Here is a 25,141-nt window from a genome sequence, read left to right as displayed (position 1 = left end):
AACTCATTCATGAACTGTAATACTACATTTTTGGTACTCTGCATTGTTTGTGTATGTAATAACATCTATGTGGGCAGCACGATTAGACCTGTAAAAGAGAGGATACAGGAACACCTACGGGCCATCAAAAATGGCAACACAGAAGGGGCGTGGCTAGCAGCCTACGATGGCGGCCGCAGCTTAGAGAGGCTCCCGAGACGAGGCGGCATCCCGCTGTAATCCGACATATAAATCCTGAATTTCACAGTGCCTGACGGGGTAGACCGGACCCGGAGTCCTTGCGGCACCCAGCGCAGCAGTTTGGAGACGGCGACTGCCAGACCGTAGGTCCGCAACACTTGGCGGAGCCCGGAGAGAGGTGGGGCCTATCATCGGCCTGCAGGCAGCGGAGTGGCGGCCAGACCGAGGCCGACCCGAAGCTGGCCCTAGGCGGCGGTGTTTGGCCGGAAGCGCCGGCTCCTTGGAAACGCGGCCCGAAAATTCGTGGGGTGCCCTCCGGGAGCCCGGTGGAGAGGGCGGGACCCCGCGACGTCCAGCAGTGGCCAGCGCAGCCGTGTGGTCAGGTTCAGGGGTACAGACGACGCCACAGATCTTAGACTCGGAGCCGCCATTTTACGCGCTGAACGCGCATCGCCCCCCGAGTCCCTGCAGCGGCTGCCTTTGCTAGGCAGAGAACAGACTACGGACAACAGGCTGGCCTCCCGGGAGAACACACGAGGATCCGCTGTCTCGGCGGACTCACCTTTAGCGGCGGACAGAAAGTGAGGAGGTCGCAAACGGCAGGGGCGGTGAGTCGGACCCCCCCCCTTTCTCCTGAAAGAATTTAACGAGGGCTGTAGGAACCCTGGCAGCGCACAGGCCGAGGAGACACCACGAGTCCGTGGAACGCAGGAGCACGACCCGGTGCCCGTTGAGACCTGCGGCACCCTGCCGGATATAGGCTCGGCGGACAGCTTGAGTTGACACGCTGTAGGGTGGGGAGCCACATCAATTCTCACTCGTGTACTTAATGCCCTGCCTGACCTTGCGTGGAGATTGGAGGTAAACCCAGCAGTCAGGGACACGCAAGAGACCACTGCTCTCACTCACTGGGGACCCGATTGCTAGTTGAAGAGTGACCTGTCCGCCTTGGCCTAAACACCGATCCTCGGTGGCGGCCTGCACCGCCGGTGCGCACTGCATTATGGCACACAGAGGCCCCCGACACAACGCTACACAGGCCAAACTGGACAAATTCGCCTATGAAAGGCAGTCTCCTCCCCAGGAGCAGTGTAAGACGGCGGGGAAATCGACGGAGACGGAAGGGGCCAAGAAGGCCACAATTGAGGATGTCCTGGCGGCACTGGCCCAGGTACAAGCGACAGTGGGAGCTACAGCCACTGAGGTCACCTTGATACGGGCAGACCTCCAAAAAATGTCTGAGAGGGTCAAACAAGTGGAGGTTGTCACCAAGTCATTGGTTGAAGATGTGTCCGAACTGCAAACGGCAATGGAGCGACTACAGACGGACAACAAACTGCTCCGAGACAAACTGGATGACCAGGAAGGTCGCTCCCGGCGCAACAACGTCCGAATTTTGGGTGTGCCAGAATCGGAAGATACGGGGGCAATGGACCTCTATGTGGAGGACATAATCAAAACCAGGCTACAGCCTGAGGGACTATCGAATTTCTTTTCGGTGGAGCGGGCCCACAGGGTACCGGGAGGAAAACCTAAGACAGGGGGCCCACCTCGGCCAATACTGGCACGACTATTCAATTTTAGAGACCGTGACGCCATCCTACAGGCCGCGAGATTGGCGCCAGCCATCCAGATCCAGAATTCGAGAATAGCATTCTTCCCGGACTACACGGCGGAGGTCTCCAGGAGGAGGATGACGTTTCTGGAGGTCAAAAAAACGTTGAGGGAGAAGGAGTTGCCATACTCGATGCTATTTCCGGCCCGGCTGCGAGTGGTAGCGGACAAGAAGGTATGGTTCTTTGACAACCCGGACGCAGCACGGGACTGGCTTGAGGGATGGCGCACCGTGGACCGGCAGCGGAAAACACACAGACCGACTCACGACCGCGGAGGTAACAGCGGGACGGGCTCACAAACATCTGGTTGAGATGGAGCGGAGGGCTCCCCCTCACATGGAACTGCAGGAGCTGGCGGAGAGGAATGACCCCTACTCTGAGATCAACACGGATGGTGGTCGCCGACCACTGACACTCCGTCTACATGCTGCATGTGGACTCTGGCGAGACTACCCCGAACGCACGCAGGGATGCCGCCTGCTCGGGGAGACACTCTCCCCCCTACACGCAAGTACTCTGGTTATGGGATGGGTCAAGCACTCTGCTCAGTTGGGTGGGCGGACAGTTGAAAGTCCGTTAGGCAGGGATGCAGGGAGGGGGGGTTGGGGAAGGGGTTGTTTTTTTCAAGTTAGGAACACACATGTACGGTCAACGACGAAGAATAAGCTTCCACACGAATCGACGCAAGGCGGGATGAGAGGGCGGGGGTCTACAGCTCCCATGAGGACCTTCAGCACTTCCCTACACGACTATACATCCAGCGCCCGTGACACACTTACCCATAGTTGTACCATAGACCCCACAGTACCAAATGGCTGACGTTCCAATTCCTGACAGGAGTGGAGTAGACGTTGTTACACAGTGCCCCTCTTTACGCCTCATGACCTGGAACGTGAGAGGACTGGGGGACAGGGTGAAACGAGGGCTGGTACTGACTGCGCTTAAGAGACAGAAACCCACCATAGCACTACTACAGGAAACTCATCTGACAGGGGGGGCTACTAAAGCCATGGATAGACGAGGCTACAAGATGGTAGTCCACTCTGATTTCACGTCCGGCTCCAGAGGGACCGGTATCTTGCTACAGAAACACACACGATTTATCCCCCTATCTACTAAAACTGATGATCAAGGCTGCTTCGCAGCCCTGCAGGGGCAGTGGGAGGGGAAGCTTACCAACCTAGTGTCAGTATACATTCCACCGGCATTACACTCGGTACACCTCCCTAAGCTGGGTGACTTTCTTCTGACTCTCCCCGAGGGGGAAATTATCATTGGGGGGGACTTCAACGCAATTCTAGATACACAGCTCGATCGGTTTCCAACGTCAGTCCCACCGGGAGGGATCCCCCGCCTCCAACGATTCTTAACGGCCATGGGCCTGATTGATATCTGGAGGCACCTCCACCCTGGGGCGAAACAGTACACCTTTCATTCCGCGGTACATGGGAGCCTGTCAAGAATTTACCACTTCCTGACCCTGGGAGATGGTCTCCAACATGTGGACACAATGGTGATTCACCCTCGAGGGATCTCGGACCACTCACCAATTACTCTCACACTCTCCTCCCAGGAACGAACGCACAAACGCATATATCCTATACAGGCTACTTATCTCAAGATTCCCCAGATTCGCAAAGCTCTTAAAAGGGCAACAACACAGTATTTCACTGAGAATGTCCACTCCGTGCACTCCTCAGAGAGACTATGGGAGGCATATAAAACGGTCTTACGGGGGCAGGCCATTAACACCATCACGGGCTACAAACGGGAACGATCTAGAGAACTAGATGATTTGGACTTAACTTTGCAGGAATTAACAACGACACACGAACAACACCCCACGCCATCCACCCTACACGCACTGACACTGCAACAACAGCTATATAACGATCATTTACGCATTCACGTGAAAGGGCATCTAACCGACACTCAAAATAGGATCTACGAGGTGGGCGATAAGGCGGGAAGACTGCTGGCGTGGCTTGACAAACGGGAGGGGTGTTCTAGGGGAATCCAACGTTTGAATGACGAATACGGGGAGGTACATACTAACCCGGGACAAATTGTGGAACTGCTTGCGGCCCACTTTGAAAGGGTATACACCCCTGAGCGCGTGATTACTTCTGAGATGGCCAGAGAAGTGTTAGCACCGATCGAAGTCCGAACACTGTCTTCGGAAGAGTCATGCGAGCTAGAAACAGACATCACCGCTGATGAAATACAACTGGCTATTCATGCATTGAATCCGGGTAAGGCTCTGGGACCTAACGGTATACCTATAGAAGGGTATCAAGCAGCGCCCGAGACCCTCAGTACACATCTGCTGGGGATGTTTAAGGAATGTCTGGAGAAGGGTACGCTTCCGCCGGATCAGAGAGCGGCAACTATAGTGGCCATCTCCAAACCTGGCAAACCACCTGATGAATGCTCCTCGTACCGCCCCATCTCACTGCTTAAGGTAGAGGCTAAAATACTGGCCAAACTCCTAGCGACGAGACTCTTGCCCCATTTACCGTCTCTTATACACCCGGATCAGTCCGGATTTATGCCACACAGAAATACGGCGTTAAATCTACGCAGACTGCACGAAGTGCTGGCTAGGGCAGAATCGGTTACATCGCAAGCAGTGATATTAGCCCTTGATGCAAAGATGGCTTTCGATCTTGTGGAGTGGCCATACTTGTTTGAGGCTCTGTCGCGCTTGGGGTTTGGGCCCGCTTTCTTGCATGGGTCAAACTGTTGTACGCTGACCCGGTGGCGCGGGTGGTGGCCAATGGACATATCTTGCGGATATTCCCACTGGGGAGGGGTACAAGACAAGGTTGTCCCCTCTCGCCATTGCTGTTCGCGATCTCGCTAGAACCTCTTGCCACTCTCATCAGAACCTCGCCCCTACTTAAGGGCATCTGCTGGAGGGAGGGGTGGGAAGACCGGCTGTCCCTGTATGCAGACGACATGCTGATATACCTAACTAACCCGGACAGTGGGGTGCCGGCCCTGTTAAGTCTCTGTAATACTCAAGGCAGAATATCCGGCTATACAATTAATTGGGGCAAATCGGAATTGTATGTTCTGAAGGGGCGGGTTCCGGCCCTAGACGCGGGGTGTCCTCTGAAGATAGCGGGCTCGTCGTTTAAATATTTAGGCATTCAGGTTACCAGAGACCCTGCAGAATTCATGGACAAAAATCTGAAGCCCCACTTAGATAGGCTCAAGCAAGATGTTAAATTTTGGTCGGGACTCCCCTTAACGCTCTTGGGACGAGCTGCACTTTATAAAATGATGGCCCTGCCGAGATTTTTATATGTCCTTGAAAATACACCTTACCCGGTAGCCCCTAGGTTCTTTCAACAGGTTGCGGCTCTGGTCACTAACCTTCTATGGGGAAACCTCCCTGCCCGCATCGCCCAATCCAAACTGCATAGAGGTTGGTTTGACGGGGGTATTGCCCTACCCAACTTAAAATTGTATTACTGGGCGACGCACCTTAAACCCATCAACCAATGGCTCCATACCTCACAGGCTGAGCCAGCATTCCAGGCAGACAGGGGACAACTGGGCACTGACAGCTTACTGGCTCCATTATACGATCCCCGTAAAATTCGCACCTTAGTGGGTCCCACCAAACTAACAGTAACGGTCTGGCATGCAGCGACGGCTGTTCTGGGTTGGAAGGGGAGGATCACCAAGCTGACTTCGCTGTGGGACTCTCGAGTCCTCGGTCACATGAGGAACAGTAAGGGATTTTCACACTGGGACACTATAGGGATATCCACGGTGGGCGATCTTTGGGACAAGGGGGGAGTGATGCCCTTCAATAGATTGAGAGAATTGTATGAACTCGGTGAGAGGGAACTCTACAGATACATCCAAATACGACATGCATTGCTAGCGGTTCTGCCCATAGACACAGACCTGCCCGAGTCTTCCCCGCTGGAGGACCGCCTCCTCACTGAATTTATGGTTGAACGCGCAACATCTCTTACATACCGCAAATTAATCAACAATTTACCAGACCCAACACTGTCATTAAAGGCGAAATGGGAGGGAGACACTAGTGAGATGGATGAGCATGAGTGGAATAGGGCACTGGCATCACCCAAGGAAGTGGGCATCTCTGCAAGAATGCGTCTGGTGCAACTGAAAATAGTGCACAGGGTATACTATACTAGGACAATGCTACACCGTATTCACAGGATAGACCACCCTTACTGCCTTTGTGGATGCGGGGAGGAGGGTACGTTCTTTCACACCATATGGGATTGCCCCCGAATTCAGGAATATTGGAGACAGATATTGCGGGCAAATCTGGGTTACAGTAGGATTGATGGTGGCAATACGAGATGTCGCACAACGCTGGGGAGTGGCAGAAGTGCCGAGCAAGTCACAATGGTGTTTGCATATGGATAAAGTAATGATGACGGAAAGGGCGGTGTACTCTAGCCGTGCCTGCCCGGGGAAATGGAATAAAATCTGGACCAAATGGAACATATATAGAGGGGAGATTTGTGACCCCTTGCCGGAGGACGACCAGGATGACTCTGAGGGGGAAGAGGGAGAGGTTTAGCGGAGTGCGCGCTCTGTGAGGGGGACTGAACGGGGATTAAGAGAGTGGCCTTTTATCACATTAAAACGCAGGAGTGAAGGGAAGGAAATACATGAGGTACCAGTTTAGAGGGATATATGCATGAACACAAATATGACCCTCAGGGGGTATAACGAGAATGGGGGGGAGTCTGTACTGAAGCACCTGAGTGAGAAATTTACAATTGATTAGTGTTGATATATGATTGACCACATTGTTGTTCCTAACAGTTATTTTGGTTTGCTATTGTTCATGAAAACTGGAAAACCAAAAACCATTACTTTCAGAAAACTGATGCTTATGCCACACCTCTTTCTTGCAACACCTGTAATGCAGTTTACGTTACTGAATACTCTACCAGAAACTTTTTGGTACTAAATTGTGATTAACACCATGCTATAGCGGCCAGCCCGTTGGGTTGTAGGCATTCCGCAGTGTAATTGAATGACGCAATAAAGGTTTTTGCCTGGCCAGGCCGAACTGCCCCACGTTAAATTCCATGGGCTAGAGACAGCTGTGGACAATCCAAGAGGCAGTGACAAAGTCCACTGTTTACGTAAACTAGAGGCCTCTTGTATTTGCAAATTGAGGACAGTAGAACAAGGCCTGAATAATGACTAAGAAATTTATGTTTTTCTCAAAGATTGGCCTTCTGTTTAGGATAGCACACCTTCACTGTCTGGTCGTTGGTATGTACACAGAATCATGAGCAAAATGATAATGTTATACCACTAATGGGGGTTGCACAGATCTTGGACTCAGCATACATGTAAAATCAAATGCTTAAAAGAATGTATGTGCTAGTCGTATGTGCCTGTTTATTCCCAAAACTTGTCTCTTTTGGAAATCTAGCCATGTTCTGTCTATATCAATATGATAATTGTTCACACTGTCTAATTACAAACTGCAATTGTATACATTGTGACACAGCTTTAGAATTCATAACTTTTATTGGCGTCTTATACATCTAAGGAAACAATAATTTTGTATAACTGTAAAACTAGGGGGTTCATATTGTGATACAGTTACAGAATCTATAGCCCTTGTTGATGTTTTGACATCGTTCCGTTCATGGTTTTATATGGGTTTATTTCTCTGACCCGTTTCTTCTTCCTACTTTTCTGGTTCACCTTCCTAATACTATCTTGTCCTTTGTTTAGTATTTAGCTGAGGATTCCACATAGTTTCGCTCGGATAGCTCGTAGGCTTAATAACTGTACACTATATACTCTACGGTACGTACTATCGTTTTTTTCATAACAGGGCTGGGATACATGGATTTCAAGAAATCACAATCTGGTTTCTGTGACTCCTACCGTGGTGACTTTGGGGCAAGGCATTTTCTGATATTTTAGGTTTTAAAGTTATCTTGAGGGGCAGCACGCCTCTCGGAAGTTTGTAGTCCATGTAAGACGCTTTAGAACTACTAAAATGGACGCATTACATTTCCCGACCCAGAAGCATGACGCGATGACGTTGAGGCTCTCATGGATAAGCTGGTTTACTTAGATGGCGTTTCACTATGACGGGCACATTTTGCTTGTCGTGGACGTGACCTAGAAGCTTACACTTTGCTACAACGTAGGTAAGGCCTGCTGTAATAATTACTAGTCGGACCTTTCTTAATCGCTTTAATCGTGTTTTGTTTTAAGATCCAACTCATTTAATTTCATTTGTGTTAATTTGTAGATCACGTCTCTAAAGATACTTTCTGTATTGGGAGGTCTTGACATGTGGACTCCCTTTGGTCTACCTTAACAAATTACGGGCTCACCATTCATATAACAAATGTAAGTTTGGACCGGATTCCGTATCAGTTGTTTCTGACACTATTATTTGACTAATGTGGATTTGTAGTGTCTTCTATAGTACAATATCGAGTCTGCACTGAATATTCGGTATTTTTAAATGTTCCCTAAACGCTTCGGAATGCCTAGAACGTTCCGTATTCTGTGCACTTTGTCAAAGGGTTACAGGACTTACTTGGAGCATAATCTTTCTTCATGACAGTTAGCCTAGCAGTACCAATGCTCCAGTCAACTGATAGGTACGATTATGGCTCACAGTCTCAAAATATACCGACATTATAGCTTGTTTTGGTTCGGTTAAAGGGACGTTACGAATTATAATTATTTATTCTCTTGTTTGCCTCTCTCTTAGTGATTTTACCGTTCATTGAGACATATTATTGTATATTGGTATTGCCCTGCACCTATGACATCTTCATATTCAAGAAGAATGGGTTGCTCTTGCTGATTGTGTGCACGTACAGATTTATGGACCGAAGGTAGTGCTGGAATACTATGTTGGCCCTCTACTCTATTTCTCTTTGACCTTATCTTAATATGCATGAATATGAATTTCAATTTGTGTATTTGACACAGGTGTTTTTTCCTCAATTCTTGGTTGGTTATACTTGCTTAGTCTTTTAACTTTGTTCACGTATTTACGGTCCACGGCATATGGGTGCTATGCTGAGCACTGGTTTTTTCCCTCTCTCTTCATGTGGCTTAGCGCTACATTCATTTGGGATTCAACTGCTTTTCTGGACACATTTTCTCGCTGGTACACGTACACACTAGGAGTTTGTTTTTGACATGTTAGATTGGAGTATAATTTCCCTCTTGTTTTGACATTGAAGAACTTGTCATATTATTTTGTTAACAGCCTTCAGAAAGTCGTCTCACGACGAAACACATGTCGGCTGTTCTTCTTCTATACCTAAGTGTCAACTTCATTGGAGATCAAGATGAATGTATATTGATCATTACAATTGGTGTTTTGTTTGTAATTAAACTGATCACTGACTAGTGTTACTCAGATAGTACTTGTTTGTGCAGTGCTCTGTCTTTGTTGTTACAGTAGAAGCCTTGCAGTCTCCTGTGGCAACATTCTTTGCAGCTCCTTTACTTCTGTGCCAAAAGAATGGGGAACTTAAGTTCCCTATATTTTCTAAATATTACGCACATCTGTTGGAATCAGTTCACATGTTTCATGGTACTCTCAGACCCTAGCTCTGGTCCCCTTCTTAAGCCTCTTAATATGATGACCAGATTTTTAAAGTCAAACACCGGGACATACTAAATACATGCCCAAAAATTACAACAGGTAGAGGAGATTATTATATAAAGGGAAAAAAGGATACAATATATTTCCTCACTCACTTGATTTAAGTTGACACTTTCAAAGCAAGAAACATAAAGCCATTTTATGACTAAAACCGGCATCTTCGGCTTCAGTCTGGAGTGCTGCCAACTTTGGTAACAATTTAAATATTGATGTTGATGTACACAATGATACATGATGTAGGAAAGTGCCTCTTTTGACATGGTTAGCGCCCCCACTTTTTGACGGATGTAATTTTGAACTGTAGGTGCACTGGTCCCTGGTAACCAAGTCCCCAGTGACAGATCTCTTTCCCCAAAACTGTACCACAGTTTGCACAACTTCAGTTGCCCCTGTAACTCCCTAATAAATGGTACCCCTGGTTCCTAGGGCATAGGTACTTTAGAGGGTCCTCTGGGGCAGCAACACTGATTGTGCCACCCCAGGGACCCCTCTCCGAGGATATGCACTCTGCCACTGCAGGCTGCATGTCTTGGTGCAGAGAAATCTGAAGAGTCATCATGGCACACAGCCTTATGTGCCATGCCTCCCTACACTGCATGGGATATAGGTTTGTAACCCCTACTGCAGGCCTTTAGCCCTAATGCAGGGTGCACTATATCCTATGGGTGGGCATATCAGCAGGAGGAGATATTCCCCTACAATGTCCAGTCTATTCTGAGGTGTTGTAACTGCACAGGGAAGCCACAAAGAGTACATGGGTTGGATACTGGTCAAGACAAGTTTCCTAGCTACATGATGGCTTCACTAATTTCCAAGGTGTTTGGTACCAAACATCTTGTCTTAATAAATCCTTACTGATGCCAGTGTAATATTTATTAATACATTCACACAGGAGACCCTGTTAGAGGGTCCACTGAAAACCTACTAAGCACTGGCGTAATTAGGGACTTGTTTTCGCCAACCTGACACTGCCAGACATGTTTCTGACCTCATTGAGTGAGATCCGGCCCTCTCGGTAGAAAGAGACAAAGCCTGCTCTGGGTGAAGGTGCTTCCTACCTCCTCCAGGACAGGATGGGCTTCCTGAGTGGGAAGCTTTAAAGGCAATGTCGCCTTTGAAGTCCCACCCAGAAACCTCTAGATAGTGGTGGAGGCCAAGCCCCATTTCCTCCTCCACTTTTGGTAGGAGGAAAGGTGGGAAACGTAGTTTTTTTAGGGGGAGTGTCCCCACTTAGCCTGTACCATCTTTAGGGCAGGGCAGACGAGGAGAACTCCTCTCCTGAAATTTCACCATCTTGAGATGGTGAGAAAACTTCTTATCAGGGCTAGGGTAGTGCCTCTTCCCATAGGAAGTGTTCCCTAGAGGGTGTAGACACCCTAAAGATAAGTAGCCAATTGGTTACTACTGATCTCCCCTTTTAACGCCCCTAATAGAGAAGAAAAAGGCACCAAACCCTGCCTGCTGCTCCCAAGACTGCTGCTGTGCCATCCTGAAAAGGACTCCGAGAACCCCACAGCATAATCAACCTTCAAGAAATCAGCACCGATCCTGTGAAGTCCGGTGTATTGAAGTGCTGCTCCCAAACGACCTTGACGCAGCACCAAAGCAAGAAAAGGTACAACAGCTCCAGAGGGTCATATCCGTTTCCCCACTACGTTTTGAGACACCAGGGCCTCCCAGAGCCACAGCGTTCAAATACCAGGGGCACCAAACTCCAAACAGCAATAACAGAGAAGAAGAGTCCATTCCCGAAGCACCAGAAGCAAGCACCTATCGAGGGACGTTGAGACCCCAGAGACCAACTTCCTGAGTGGCCCAGCTGTATAAAGATCACCTCCAAGTTGCCTGCTCCTGACAGCATGGACCTCAAGATGCACGACGCCCGGCTGACCTGGTCACTCTGCACCCGGCCCCATCATTAACCTCCCAGCCCTGCTCCCGTGGTCCCCAGCGCCTTGTAATCTCCTCCCTCCAAGGAGACCCACAGGACTTACCTGCAAGTCCCTCTGTGTCGTGCTTGTTCATGTGGCACCCTTCATCTTGGCACACCAACTTGTAAGACCTCAGCACCACTGCTCCCGGCCGATCCGGGATGCTTCCGTACTTCTCATGTTGGAACTTTGGTCCTAGTCCCTACATCGACCTTCACCGTGAAGGGGACCTTTGTGAAAGTTTTGCCTGAATTCCTATGCAATATTCTGCTTTTTCCCTATTGTTTTCTATGGTGCGCAATTGCACATATAAGTGATACATTTATCGAACTTTAAAAATTCTTAACTCCAGAAGTATTTATCCTAGAAATGTGTTTATGGTCTTAAAAATGATATGTAAAACAAGTACAACAGAGCTTAATACTACCCTCTAATAAGCCCAACTGCTCTCCCACACTACCACAAAAAAGAGAGTTAGTATGATCTACTTTTACCTCTACCTACCTTTTGAGGATTTCTCGCTCTCTCTACATAGTGTACTTCATTTTATTACACTCCAAAGAGAGGTGCTTTCCCATACATGTGCATATAAGAATGAGTTTGAATCATTGTTGTCGAAACCCCCTGATATGACCTCTTCATCAACCCTAAGTCAGAAATACGTGGTCAGGCAGACCCTGCGACTTAGGCCTGAGGCCACTGATTAATAGATCACATGTGGGGTGGCACCTAACCAGCAGGACAAACGTGTGAACAGGGAGTACCCAGATTAGTCCCACAGATAGGTGGTGAGACCAGGCCCAGCTCTAGGATTCTTGCTCAGGGAGGGCCATGACTAAGGTTGGGTAGGCCACGAAGATAAATGGGCAGTGGTACAAAGTATTGAAGAAATCTAATCTTTTAAGTACATACATTGTCAACGTTTGCTATTTTAACACCATGAACACCAACCAACGAGTTACCTACTTCACTTTCCCTGATTCGCTTCTTGCTTTGTGGAAGGGGAGGGACTCAGCATATAGATTGGCTGCTTCTGGTCATGTGCAGTAGCAGAAACATTATTGCTGCCACACAACTCTTAGCAGCTGTTCATGCTTTTTGTAAAACAAAATTGTCAACTTTGAAGTTTGCACAGCACTGAAGTTTAAAAATGCAGCGCAGCAAGCCCTCTGACAACTTTGCACACCCCTACCTAATAAAATAATGCAGACTTTACAATTATTTATCCTCCCTTTATATGCATATGCTAATTAAAAAACAGTTAAAAACCGAGTTATGGTTTTGACAAAAGTGCAAAGCCAAGGAAACCCACCAGTTATGGTAACCAATGCACACAATACAGGTCACATCTCACATTGCCCGTCATGCTCAAAACCCATTCTCAACCAGGCCTGGGGTTTTCTCCCATCTGTTTTGAGGCCATCCAAGCTTTTTCTGAGATATTCCTTTTTGGCAATTCTAGCCTCAGGTAGTTTTCCCTGTAGTGGTAATACTTCCAACATTCACATCTCCCCCTTAATGGAAGAAGTAACAACATGCTTGAACTGCTAGCACTGAGCTGTCTGGTTGTTTTGTAGTGTGTATTTGGTTTGCAATGTGTAAATGATAATTAACGTGTGCCAAGTAATAAAAGAAGCATTATTCATGAAACAATACTGCAGTGCCCTGTACTAAAAAAACATGCTCAGAATAGACAGCACTATACTGTGCTCAACAGTTCCTGCTTAGCCACTCATGCAATAAAAAAGACTTCCACAGGAGTTAAGGGTACAACTGGTGTGCACTATAAACCTTAAAACACCTATCTCTAAGGCGGCACTGAAATACATCAGGGAAGGTGCTTTTGAAAAAAATCAGTGTTATGATGCAAAATGATCGCAAATGGAGTCTTCGGCCTCATCTGTAAGAGTGAGTGAGAGTGTTCAAGATATCTGTGCTGTTCATTTGTGCATGCAGAAGCTATCGTCCCTGCTAACATCACACTTGTCCTCAGGCCTGAAAGTAGCCTATATCCAGGGGTGAATCAGGACCAAATAATGGCCCGGGCACCCAAAAGCAAGTGGCCCACCGATGCAGATCGCAACCTTTCATGAAACATTGCTTGGATAGTATCAGGGAGCAAATCTGGGGCGACAATTGTGATAAATTAAACATTTCAAATGTTCTAGGACCATTAGCATTCTCCACTTTCTTTAAAACACTACTATTTCTCTGCAGCTCACTCACACATCTTTCAACTAATAGGTCTCTGAGACAGTTGCTCACTTAGACCTTCTAAGCCATTACTCGCCCTATGATTGCTGAATCCTCTCTCTGCAGTCAGGTCCTAAAACTCCTGGCCATTCTTATAATTCCTTGCTGGACCCTGGCCAACGTGAGCCCAGAAGCTCATGCAGATCCTCTTGTCTGTCTGCTTATGTTCACCCATAGAAATCCATGGGTGCTGCTCATCCTAAGGTCTTCAGACTCTTGCTCACCATCAGTTGGTCTCTAATTTACCCACTTACTGTTGTAAATGAATCTAGGATCCTAGTGTAATTTTCCTGATTCATGCCCTTATATAGGTATAAATTACCCAATCCTTATATAGGCACAGAAATCATTACCATATTTAGACTGAGCCTATGTAGGCCAAATACGGCATGGCTACTTCCACTAAGTTCCAAGAATCAACAACGATTTCTTCGAGAAACCCACCTTCAGCAGCTAGGGACTTCCCCTTGCCTGAATACTAATTTATCTAGGAAATCATGGAGTTTTCGAAGAACTGAGTCTTTGATGACGTTATTAAGTCCAATCGTACGTCAAACTCTGCACCTTCAAAGTATAAATATGCCTACATTTGCCCAGACAAACACACGGTGGTATGGAGCAGATCGACTAACTACTTGCCCGACGCCCTGCAGCAGCAAGTGCCAAAGGAAGCCGACCCTCCAGCTGACGCACTGATAGATGCTGTCTTTTCTCCTGCCGAGAAATCCAGCTCCAGTGTTTCCAGGCTACCCTTGCGGGTTGCTGGGAAATCGAGTCCTGAGAGAGAGATACAAGACCTCCTTCATTCTAAACCAAGGTACGGAGCTGATAAGACCCTTACAGAATTCTTGGATAGATTCTTGGCAGAGAAATACTAAACTTAAGCTACTCCTCACTTACTTCTTCCCTTGTACTAGACTTAGGTTAGGTACACCAGGGTAGGCGTATTTTAGAAGCACCAGTTGAGTACTTTGAGTCATTATTTTATCACTGTATGTATTTTATATGTTTTAAGGCAATTTATGGCTTATGCTTTTACAGTACTACTTTATAATATTTTTTTTATTATATGCCTTGTACTTTGTAACCAGTATTACGATTGTAGCAGTACATTTCTTATGCTTGAGAAAGAAGACTGTTCAATAAATACTTTTTATTGAAAACGCCCGTCTCTCTATTTTCTCAGCACCTCTGGTGAAAAGAAGCATGCACGATTGACTGAGTAAAATAGCCATCTATTGTTTCCGCGACTCTAGAGATTGATTTCTTATTCTTGGGAAACAAAGTTGTCATGTTTATGCGGTTGTCAGAAACTAATCCCTTCTTGTGAATTCGAGAAAGTTTCTAGTGCCCTCTGAGCTAGCTGGCACTCACAATTAAGTCTAATATATACGATAGAGACCTAGTCGACCTGAGTCCTACGTCTAAACTATAGTATATGTTATTCCAATGCGCAGAGCCTATTGGGAATATAGGAACTACACTCCATTACTAAAGAGACCCTGAAACTCATTTCCACTCTCCGGTCCCCTAAGACTCCTGCTCATGCTCAGATCCTTAAGGTTTCAGCTCACTCTCAGGTGCCTTTGGATTCCAGCTTGTCATCTGCTCACCTGATTTCCCTGTTCACTGTCACACCATGGAGCCCTTGCTCACTCTTACTTGGAAGCTCCAGGACATTCTCATTTCCCTGAGGATCATGTTTACCATTAGATTCCGTAAAACGTATATATCCGTATAGCTTCCTTGATGTTTTGCTCACCTTAAGGGCACGAGGTGTATTGTCAACACCAGATGGCTAAAGCTCCTGCTCACTTTCAATCCTTGCAGTAGGTATTGGGGGGTGAGCATATGCTTCAGAAGCATAGCTGAGTTTAGGTCCCTGAGCCTCAAACTCACCCTCAGGGTCCTGAGGTTTATGCTTACTTCAAGTTGCCCGAAACCCTGCTCACTCCAAGGCATTCAAGGCTCCTACTTGTCCCAATGTCTCTGGCTCACAAGAGGTGCCAAGCTTCCTACTTGGTGTCATTTAATTGTGTTGCCTGCCCCTGCTCAGGTAACCAGGATTAAGTCCCAGTTATTCTTTCATTTCCCAGTAGGACGAGCCACTTGCGATTTTCACCAGTGTTACTGTGTTTCCAGGAGCATTACTCACGCAGCCTAGCTAGTCCTGAGAACCATTATCCACAATGATATTTGCAATGACACACTCAAAAGTGCTTTTCAGGACTGTGACTTTTTATTCACTAGCTGCAGCCTGTTTTTTCTGTGAAAGATTAAAACGCCAAGAAGCATATGCATAGCTGCATTAATTTGCTTTATTTTAACTACATTGTCTTTTAAACTGTATAAGTAATGCAGGTTGATGAAGGAACGGTGGAAAAGGAGAACAAGACGGAAAAAGGCGCGAGAGGGGAGACACAGAAGGGATCATTTATAAAATAAACAACACTGCGAAAAACTTTAACAATGCAGTATGGCATTGTAGATGACAATGCCTTTTATTTACGTGGTAAGAAAACCTGCAAAGTAAAAAGTGCATGTTTACGTACCGCTTGCAGGTTTCCAAAGCACATAAATAAAAGGCAGTGTCATTTACAATGTCAATAGCTTAAACTTGTGCAAATGTGAGACCTGTTGCATTGCAAAAGCTTGTCTTTACATGTAAAGTTATTTCAGTCCTTAGGTGTTTTTTCTGAGGTTCCATCACTCCTAGGTATGTACAGCACCCTCTCCAATCTATAAGTGGATGGAATTTCATTAGAATGAAACTTCCAATCTCAATCTGGTACATCAGTGCATAGTTTTTAAACCAAGAATGCTGGCCTTAGCCCCTTCCCCTGTACCTATCCTGTCCGATCGTTGAGGCCTGGTGTGGGGGACTAAAGGCCACGTCCCCCGCCTATGACTTGTCAATTGTACTGCTCAAAAGCTTCAGCAGCTCCCCGAGGAATCAAAGTCCCCTCCTGAGGCCTGGGATGGGAGGAGATGCGCCATGCTGTGCCTCCTCTGCCGGCCCATTGTCATTCTGCCCATGACAATGGACTGGCTGACTCTGTGAATTGCAGAGAGTCACACTCTAGCTGTAGCAGCCTTTCGGGTTGTGCGTCAGCAGGAAAGCCCACCCAGATAGGTGCACCTGGTTTTCTACTTCTGAATGGTCTTGGGTGGGCCTGGTCCACCCTCTAGAACCGGGCCCGAGTGACACCGCAATGGTTCGAGGAGTTAGGCCCTGATAAGACGCGCATGGCGGGAGGGCCCATATTCCAGAAATACCATAAAGTTAGATGCCAATGAAGTTAGGAACACTCAGCCAATCAGGACACAGCGGGATCACGCGCTACCCATGACGGACATCTTGACACGTTACCCACTGGCCCTCCTCACTGCGTCCACGCAAGGTTGAGACCCACCTGCATTTGTTATTGGTCGGAATAATTTATGACTCCATGAATAGGACTGCATTCCTCACCCAAAACAGGATCTATGAATTGTTTTATGATGCTTCAAGAAATGTATAAAAAGACGCTCAATAAAGTTGTACTTTTTGAGTCAGTTCTCAGACCCGCTTCTGTGCGCTGTACTCCCTATTCTAGCGAATAATTAAACCAACTGATCCTGTTTTGCCAAACGCCTCTTGTTTTTTCAAGGTAAATTCACATTCAAGCAACAATAGCATAAAACAGAGATAGTACTACAATTTGCACAGACTACCAGTACACATTAGCGAACACAAAACAAAATATGAGACTTGAGATCTGAAGACTGGCCTTTTTTCTTGACTAGTCACCCAAGGACATCTCACAAGCTGAGGGCTGCAAAAACCTACATTTTGGTGAGACGCCAAGCAGCCAGTGTCGCTTTATAAACCTCGACCTCTTCGCTTGCAGCCTTGCGCCCTTCAGTCTTCGTTTCACAGCCGAGGGCACTCCGTGTCACAGGGACCCATTGTTTCCAGCTTTAGCCTCTTAATTAACAAATTGATACATTCCGGGAAATGTAGTCTTGTTTCAAATCAACTGAACTAACGTGTCGGAAAAGAATGTATGTTGAAAAGAAATTGAGGCCTGACAATTAGCTTAAGTAATACTGAACTCGTTTGCTAACCCTAGTCAGAGCTAGGTCTTTCACTCACTGCCCTTAACTTCTTTACGGGGATACATTATTGTAAAGGCCGTCCTCTCACTTCACTCACAGTCTTCGTGTTCTTCCTCATCAGTACATCCCATGTGTCCTACACGCATTGACTTCGCCGCCTTAATTTTCGCTCTTCCATTAATTAATATCTCATTCTTACTCACAGACTCGCTCCATTCGCTCCCCAATCCAATTTCTAAGCGATTTTGTACTTAAAAGGCTTTAAATAAAAATAAATCCCAAGTTATCATAACATAAATAATACAATAATGATGGTATAGTTATACCTTAGAAAAGTCAATATACAACTAATTCCCCACCCAAATGGACATAATATATTTATAATATGGTTTTAAGATGACTTTATTTACTCCCAAGATAATGCTACTCAATTTAACGACTTTGAAAGGTGTAAACCTTGCCGAGGTTCGAAATCCTTCACCTTTCGCTATCCTTTGATAGCTAGCGCAAGATCGTTGAGTCACAGCCTTTTTAACCAGTCAAACGGCTCCATGACCTCAATCCGGAACAGCCTATCCACCCACAAAAAAATCCCCCGTTACACATGCGCTTTACAGTGGCTTCAGCTCGTAGTAACTTTGTTTACTCACCACGCCGTTGACCAGGAATTCGAATAGTTTGCTTTTGGTGGCCTTGCGGGCCCCTCCGGTGGCTTCCTCTGCGGCCATACTTTCCTCCCTAGTCTTCTTGGCTCGGAGGCTCTCCGTTCTCCATGTACTCCCCCTTCTCTCCCTACTTTCAGCCCTGCAGGGTCTCTCACACTTGTGTGTGAGGAAGGGGGGCGGCGGGGGTCCGACAGGGTGATTCAGACAGCCCACTCCGCAGGACTCATCGCCACATTCCTCTTCCTCCCCTGATTACAAGGACGGCAGCCAAGCGAGAGAGCTCAGGGGAGGGGTAGTGTTAAAAGTGGCTATGCTGAGCAGTGCGACTGTGAGGGGGTATATACAGACGGAGGGGAAATAGTACATATTTACATAGCATGATCCTCGCGCCATTACTCGGGTTCTTGCTTTCAAGCCCGGCCGCCAGGGTGTTGTTGCACTCAGGGCCTGTGATGTAGGGCCTGGAGGCCAGGCAGACTGCAGGCCTGTGATATGAAGAGAGATACAGTCATGGTGCGGCCTTAGAGAGGACAGAGGGAGCGTCGTGACTCGTGAACGGGCTGCGAGGGACAGGATGGCTGTCGGATGCCAAGAGCAGCTGGGACGGCAGCGAGACAGAGGCCAAGGCAGCGAGCCGCTCACCTCCTCTCAGCGGGCCTTCGGCCGTCATCTTGAATGCTCCTAGTACTGATGGGGCTGAACATGGAAGGATCAGGACATACTCGACTTGCCTAGGCCACTAACGAGACATTGGAGGCTGGCTGGCCGGTACCAAAGGGCACTTTATTTCTATCTCAATGTATAGTTCTGTAAAGCGCTAGGGCGGTTGGAAAATTGCCTCGCAGCAAGCTGGAGAACATAGCCTATTAACAGCAAATCAACTGGATGTGGCTTAAAGGCTAGAGTGGCTGACTTTTTACTTTGAAGCAGGGGAACCAGGTTTGAGTCTGGCGGGAGGCTCAAAGATCCTGTGATTCTGGGCAAATCACTCAATCCCCCTGTGCCTAGAAATGAATGTGTCCGTCTGTAACACTACTAGTGCTCATGTACAGTGCTCCGATACCTTAGGGTCGAGTTTGCTCTATATAAAGCTGCAAAAAAAAGAAAGAAAAAACCCAGCTGACGGCAGCCAAATCTACTGTTAAATAAAATGGCAGAGGGGTGGGGAATGCTACAGGGGCCTAGGATAGGTAACTTTAAGCACTCCGGCTAGGGCTCCTGTGCTGTACATGTGACACAGGGGAGTAGTTTAGTCAATATTAATACCAGGGTGCAAGTCTGATATTTCTGTACCCAAGTGTAAAAAAAAACAAGCATTTACAATGCAATGGTCTCGGAATTATTAAAGGTAGAGCTATTGGCATTGCTAATGACATTTTATTTTTTAAACATAAATAAATGGTATTGTCATTTACAATGGCAATAGGTGAGCATTAGAGAGTAGTAGAGATTATTCACGGGCACAGAGCCACACACACAGAAAGCCACCACACACACACACACACACACACACACACACACACACACACAGAGAGTCACCCACACACACACAGAGCCACCCACACACACACACACAGAGCCCTACCCACACACACAGAGCCCTACCCACACACACAGAGCCCTACCCACACACACAGAGCCCTACCCACACACACAGAGCCCCACAAACACACAGAGAACCACAACAATGCGGCCACTGATTCCTCAGGGGCAGAACGCTACAAGTTTCAAAACAAATCCTTTTCGTCCCTGCCCACCCTCGAGAGTTATCTCCCTGCAAGTATCAAGCACCAGTGTATTAAATAATTGCAGTCACATATGAAAACTTAACAGTCCGCGTGAAAGGCAAAAGAAAAAAAAGTCCGCTACTGGTTATTGCAGCTGGAGCAATGTTAAAACTGTGAGGGGGTGCAACCACATCAAGTGGCCACTGCGTACACCCAACTGCTGCATATCATCGCTGCACTAAAACACACACGGGCCACTGTGGACACCCGAACTCCTGCATATCACCATTGCGCTAAATCAAGCACTGGCCCCTGCGGATACCCGAACTCCTGCATATCATCACTGCCCTAAACCACAGAATGGCCACAGTGGACATCCAAACTCCTGCATATCACCACTGCAATAAACCACACCCTGACTACTGCGAACACCCAAATCCTGCATATCGTCGCTGCACTAAAACACAAACGGGCCACTGAGGACACCCAAACTCCTGCATATCACCACTGCGCTAAATCAAGCACGGGCCACACTGCGGACACCCAAACTCCTGCATATCACCACTGTGCTAAATCAAGCACTGGCCACTGTGGACACCCGAACTCCTGCATACCACCACTGCGTTAAATCAATCACTGGCCACTGCGGATACCCAAACTCCTGCATATCACCACTGCGCTAAATCAATCACTGGCCACTGCGGATACCCAAATTCCTACATCTCACCCCTGCGCTAACCAAGCACTGGCCCCTGTGGACACCCAAACTCCTGCATATCACCGCTGCGCTAAATAAAGCACTACCCCTGCGGACACCCAAACACCTGCATATCACCACTACCCTAAATCAATCACTGGCCACTGCGGACACCCAAACTCCTGCATATCACTACTGCACTAAATCAAGAACTACTCCTGTGGCCATCCAAACTACTGCATATCAACACTGCGCTTAATCAAGCACTGGCTATTGCGGACATCCAAATTCCTGCATATCACCACTGCGCTAAGCAAGCACAGGCCCTTGCCGACACCCTAACTCCTGAATATCACCACTGCGCTAAATCAAGCACTGCCCCTGCGGACATCCAAACTCCTGCATATCACCACTGCGCTAACCAAGCATTGGCCATTGCGGACAGCCAAACTTCTGCATATCACCACTGCGCTAAATCAAGCACTGGCCCCTGTGGACACCCAAACTCCTGCATATAACCACTGCACTAAATCAATCACTGGCCACTGCGGACACCCAAACTCCTGCATATCACTACTGCACTAAATCAAGCACTGCTCCTGTGGCCATCCAAACTATTGCATATCACCACTTCGCTAACCAAGCACTGGCCCATGCGAACACCCGAAGGCCTGCATGTCACCACTTCACTAAATCAAGCATTGGCCACTGCAGACAGCCAAACTTCTGCATATCACCACTGAGCTAAATCAAGCACTGGCCCCTGTGGACACCCAAACTCCTGCATATCACCACTGCACTAAATCAATCACTGGCCACTGCGGACACCCAAACTCCTGCATATCACCTCTGCGCTAAATAAAGCATTGGCCACTGCGGACGCCCAAACTCCTGCATATCACCTCTGCACTAAATAAAGCACTGCCCCTGCGGGCACCCAAACTCCCGCATATCACCACTACCCTAAATCAATCACTGGCTACTGCGGACACCCAAACTCCTGCATATCACTACTGCACTAAATCAAGCACTGCTCCTGTGGCCATCCAAACTATTGCATATCACCACTTCGCTAACCAAGCACTGGCCCATACGAACACCCGAAGGCCTGCATATCACCACTTCACTAAATCAAGCATTGGCCACTGCGGACAGCCAAACTTCTGCATATCACCACTGCCCTAAACCACACACGGACAACTTTGGACACCCAAACTTGCTCTAAACCACAACGGGCCACTGCGGACACCTGAACTCCTGACTTTCACCATTGCCCTAAACAAAACACTGGCCACAGTGGATACCCAAACTCCTGCATATCACCAGTGCCCTAAACCACAGACTGCCACTGTGGATACCCGAACTCCTGCATATCACCTCTATGATGATGCACACAATGACCACCCTAAATCTTGCATCTCATCATGGTACATAACCCAAACGTAGCGACTCTGGGAACACAATGTCTTGCACTTCGCCGAACTTTACAACGGCAGTCCTTGGCACGCAAACTCATGCATGACATCACTGCGTCAATCCAGGTAATGCCAGAGGCCCTGACATCAGCCTTAAGCTAATCACCATTAAGCACAACCAAACAATGAGCGGCTGGCATGCCAGGGCCTTGGGAGACCTGGAACAGGATTATTACGCAATCGCCTTCACCACACAGCCCCCCTGTTCCAGCGAACAGGGTTCACGTCGAAGCACGAGAGGGGGTAAGGGGAGGGGGTCCAGCCAGCGGCCCACGCCTGCTCCGCCCCCCACGCTCACCTGTCGGGATCCCTCCACCATGGTATGTGCAGAACAGCCCCACCTGGACCCCGCGGCTAAAGCAGAGTGAAATCACAGAGCAGCGATATTATCAGCAGCGAATTCCTCCCGGAGGGAAAGAGGGAGGGAGAGAGACGACGAGGGGAGTGGGAGGGAAGGAGAACAAGGAACAAGCACTCACTGGAAGACTCGGCAGCGGCAGGGAGGAAGAGAGACGACGAGGGGAGTGGGAGGGAAGGAGAACAAGGAACAAGCACTCACTGGAAGACTCGGCAGCAGCCGGGCAACAATGGCGGCTGCAAACATCAGAAAATTTCGGATTCGGGGGCGTGTTTTTGGCGTTCTGAGTGACGGATGACATCACAGGGCGAAAGAATGCCAAAAACACGCTCCCGAATCCGAAAGAGATGGGGCTTTATTGGAGTGACTCCCTTCTCCTCCAATGGCTGGCCTCCGTTGAGGAAGCCAGCCAATGGAGAAGAGGGGCGGGTTCCAAGCCCCTAACTCCAAAACATAAATTCTTCGGGACTCCGCCCCCACTGCTTCGCAGTGCGACGGTCCCTCGACCTAAAAAGGGTAAGGCGGCTGCGACTGTTGGATGATGGTGATGGACAGGGCTAGGGGCATTAATTTTCATTTATTTGGAAAAGTAAGTTGTTAAAAATATCAAAACACCGAGTAGAATTGGAAGTTGCCTTTGTTACATCTTACACCACCAACAGGTTCCAGTCAGCTGGAGTCATCTGTGGAACCTTCGTCCACCAACAGAAGCAACATTCCAACAGGGAAAAGAAAGGAGGGGGAAACAGGCAGGGTTGAATCAAGGTAGATTACAACACACCTCCCTGAGTAGGGGAGTAAAAAAAACAGAAAAGAAATGCAGAAGAAGAGCGGAAAAGAAAGAAAAGAGAGTATTCGAATAATCACAGCATATAAAATAAATACAAGTACATGCAAGGGGAGAAAAACTTAAATACTGGGGCCAAAATGGAAGAAATCCTCTGAGGCCGAAAGATTACCCAAAACTATAATCTTTGTGCCACGCAGGGCACGCATTACTTCTCAGCGATCTCCGAGGAAGAGTGGTTACCCTACCCAAAGAAAAATCAGTTGTAATGGTTCCTCTTTGAAGAACTTGGAGTGTCTTTTATGGTACCACTTTGTCCATCCCCCACGTTTGCCCGTTCTTTAACTGAACCACATTTCCCCCCACATTTACTATCTTGAACAACTCAGAGAACCTGGAGTAGTTCCTCCTTCGTGCTTTGGGAAGGTCAATACGGACCCATTCACCTTGTCTAAATACTCGTGCTTTTTCACACCTGGTGTTGTGATATCTGAATTTGTATTTGTTTTGGTGTTGATCAATCCTATCAGCAATTTCTCATCTGTCCACAATACATGCTTTGCCGCTACACAACCATCGAGCAGTGAAGTTGGTTTTAGGTTTCCTGCCTTTTAAGGAGAGAAAGGTGACACCCTGTGACACAATTAGGTTCAGTGCGGTAGGCCCATATCATCTCTTGCAACGCCACTTTGGCTGGTACACTCGTCATCTCGGCCCTTTGCAAACACTCTTTCCCAACCCGATTCATTCTTTCCACCAACCCATTGGTCCGGGGGCAATACCACGCTGTCTTATGGTGACTAATGTGAAGGTTGGCAAGAAACTATCTCATAAGGTCAGAGGTGAATTGTGCCCCATTGTCTGTCATCATGGTGTCAGGTTTGTCTACCTCACAGAAAGTGTCCTTTAAAAATTGAATTAGAGACTTCGTGTCTATTTGGTGTTCACACTTGGTGACAACCCATCATGTATGGTAATCAATGAGTACTATGATAAAGCGTCCACTTAGACATCTGAGGTTGAGTGGGCCAATAATGTCTAATGCAAGTTTAGACCATGGAACAACAGGGGCTTGGATAGGAGACAAAAGAGATTCTAGTTGAGTCTTATCACTTTTACTACACTCCCTTCAGTCTTCGACTGAATCTTTCACCATGACATCCACACCTGGCCACCAATACTCCTCCCTTACCTTGTTCTTAGTAAGGCTGCGTCCTAAGTGCCCAACTTGGGCCAAAACCACAATTTTGTTTCTCATATCCTTTGGAGGTACAATTTTCTCCCTCCTGTAAATAGTCTCAGCAAATATGCTAAGTTCTAACCTTACTTCCCAAAATTTTCTTAGAACGACAGGTAAGTCATGCTTATGTTCTGCCCATCCATCTTTTATGTATTGTTTGAGTAAAGGCATAGCTTCCTCGTGCTCAAAGCAGTGGTCCCAATCTTTCTTGTTCAACATTGCCACCTCCAGTTCTATGTCCATGTCCTCCGCCCCTTGGGTGCCTACACTAGTATCCAAGGGTGCTCTAGATAGAAAATCTGCTACAACGTTCTGTTTGCCTGGCACATAGTTCACTTTGAAGTTATACCCTTCTAATCCTAGGATCCATCTCGAGATCCTGGGTGTGGTCCTAGTAGATCCTTTAGTGGTGAAAGCAAATATAAGAGGTTTATGACTAGTCATGACTGTGAAAGGT

General features: G+C 47.5%; 1 protein-coding gene and 1 long non-coding RNA gene across 5 annotated transcripts in view; one reads left to right on the top strand and one right to left on the bottom strand.

Annotated features, from left to right (window-relative positions):
* Positions 1-25,141, bottom strand: part of SMARCD3 (SWI/SNF related BAF chromatin remodeling complex subunit D3) — a 1,739,068-nt gene that overhangs the window by 1,486,100 nt on the left and 227,827 nt on the right. The window contains exon 1 of one of the 4 annotated variants that reach the window (XM_078662890.1): positions 18,386-18,542. The exons of the other annotated variants lie outside the window; for them this stretch is intronic. Coding sequence (XP_078519016.1) covers positions 18,386-18,463 — 78 coding nt within the window. The 5' untranslated portion in view covers positions 18,464-18,542. Of the gene's footprint in view, positions 1-18,385; positions 18,543-25,141 lie in introns of those variants that run through there. 4 annotated transcript variants of the gene reach the window in all.
* The window catches only part of LOC144784237 (uncharacterized), a 147,573-nt gene continuing 130,336 nt past the window's right edge, over positions 7,905-25,141 (top strand). Inside the window, exons 1-2 of the long non-coding RNA XR_013601620.1 lie at positions 7,905-7,969; positions 8,074-8,174. This is a non-coding gene — a long non-coding RNA (uncharacterized LOC144784237). The remainder of the gene's footprint in view (positions 7,970-8,073; positions 8,175-25,141) is intronic.

Source organism: Lissotriton helveticus, chromosome 10 (genome assembly GCF_964261635.1).
Source record: "Lissotriton helveticus chromosome 10, aLisHel1.1, whole genome shotgun sequence".
Classification (NCBI taxonomy): domain Eukaryota; kingdom Metazoa; phylum Chordata; class Amphibia; order Caudata; family Salamandridae; genus Lissotriton; species Lissotriton helveticus.
Note: the sequence above shows the minus strand (reverse complement) of the source record. Positions and strands in the feature narration are given on the sequence as shown.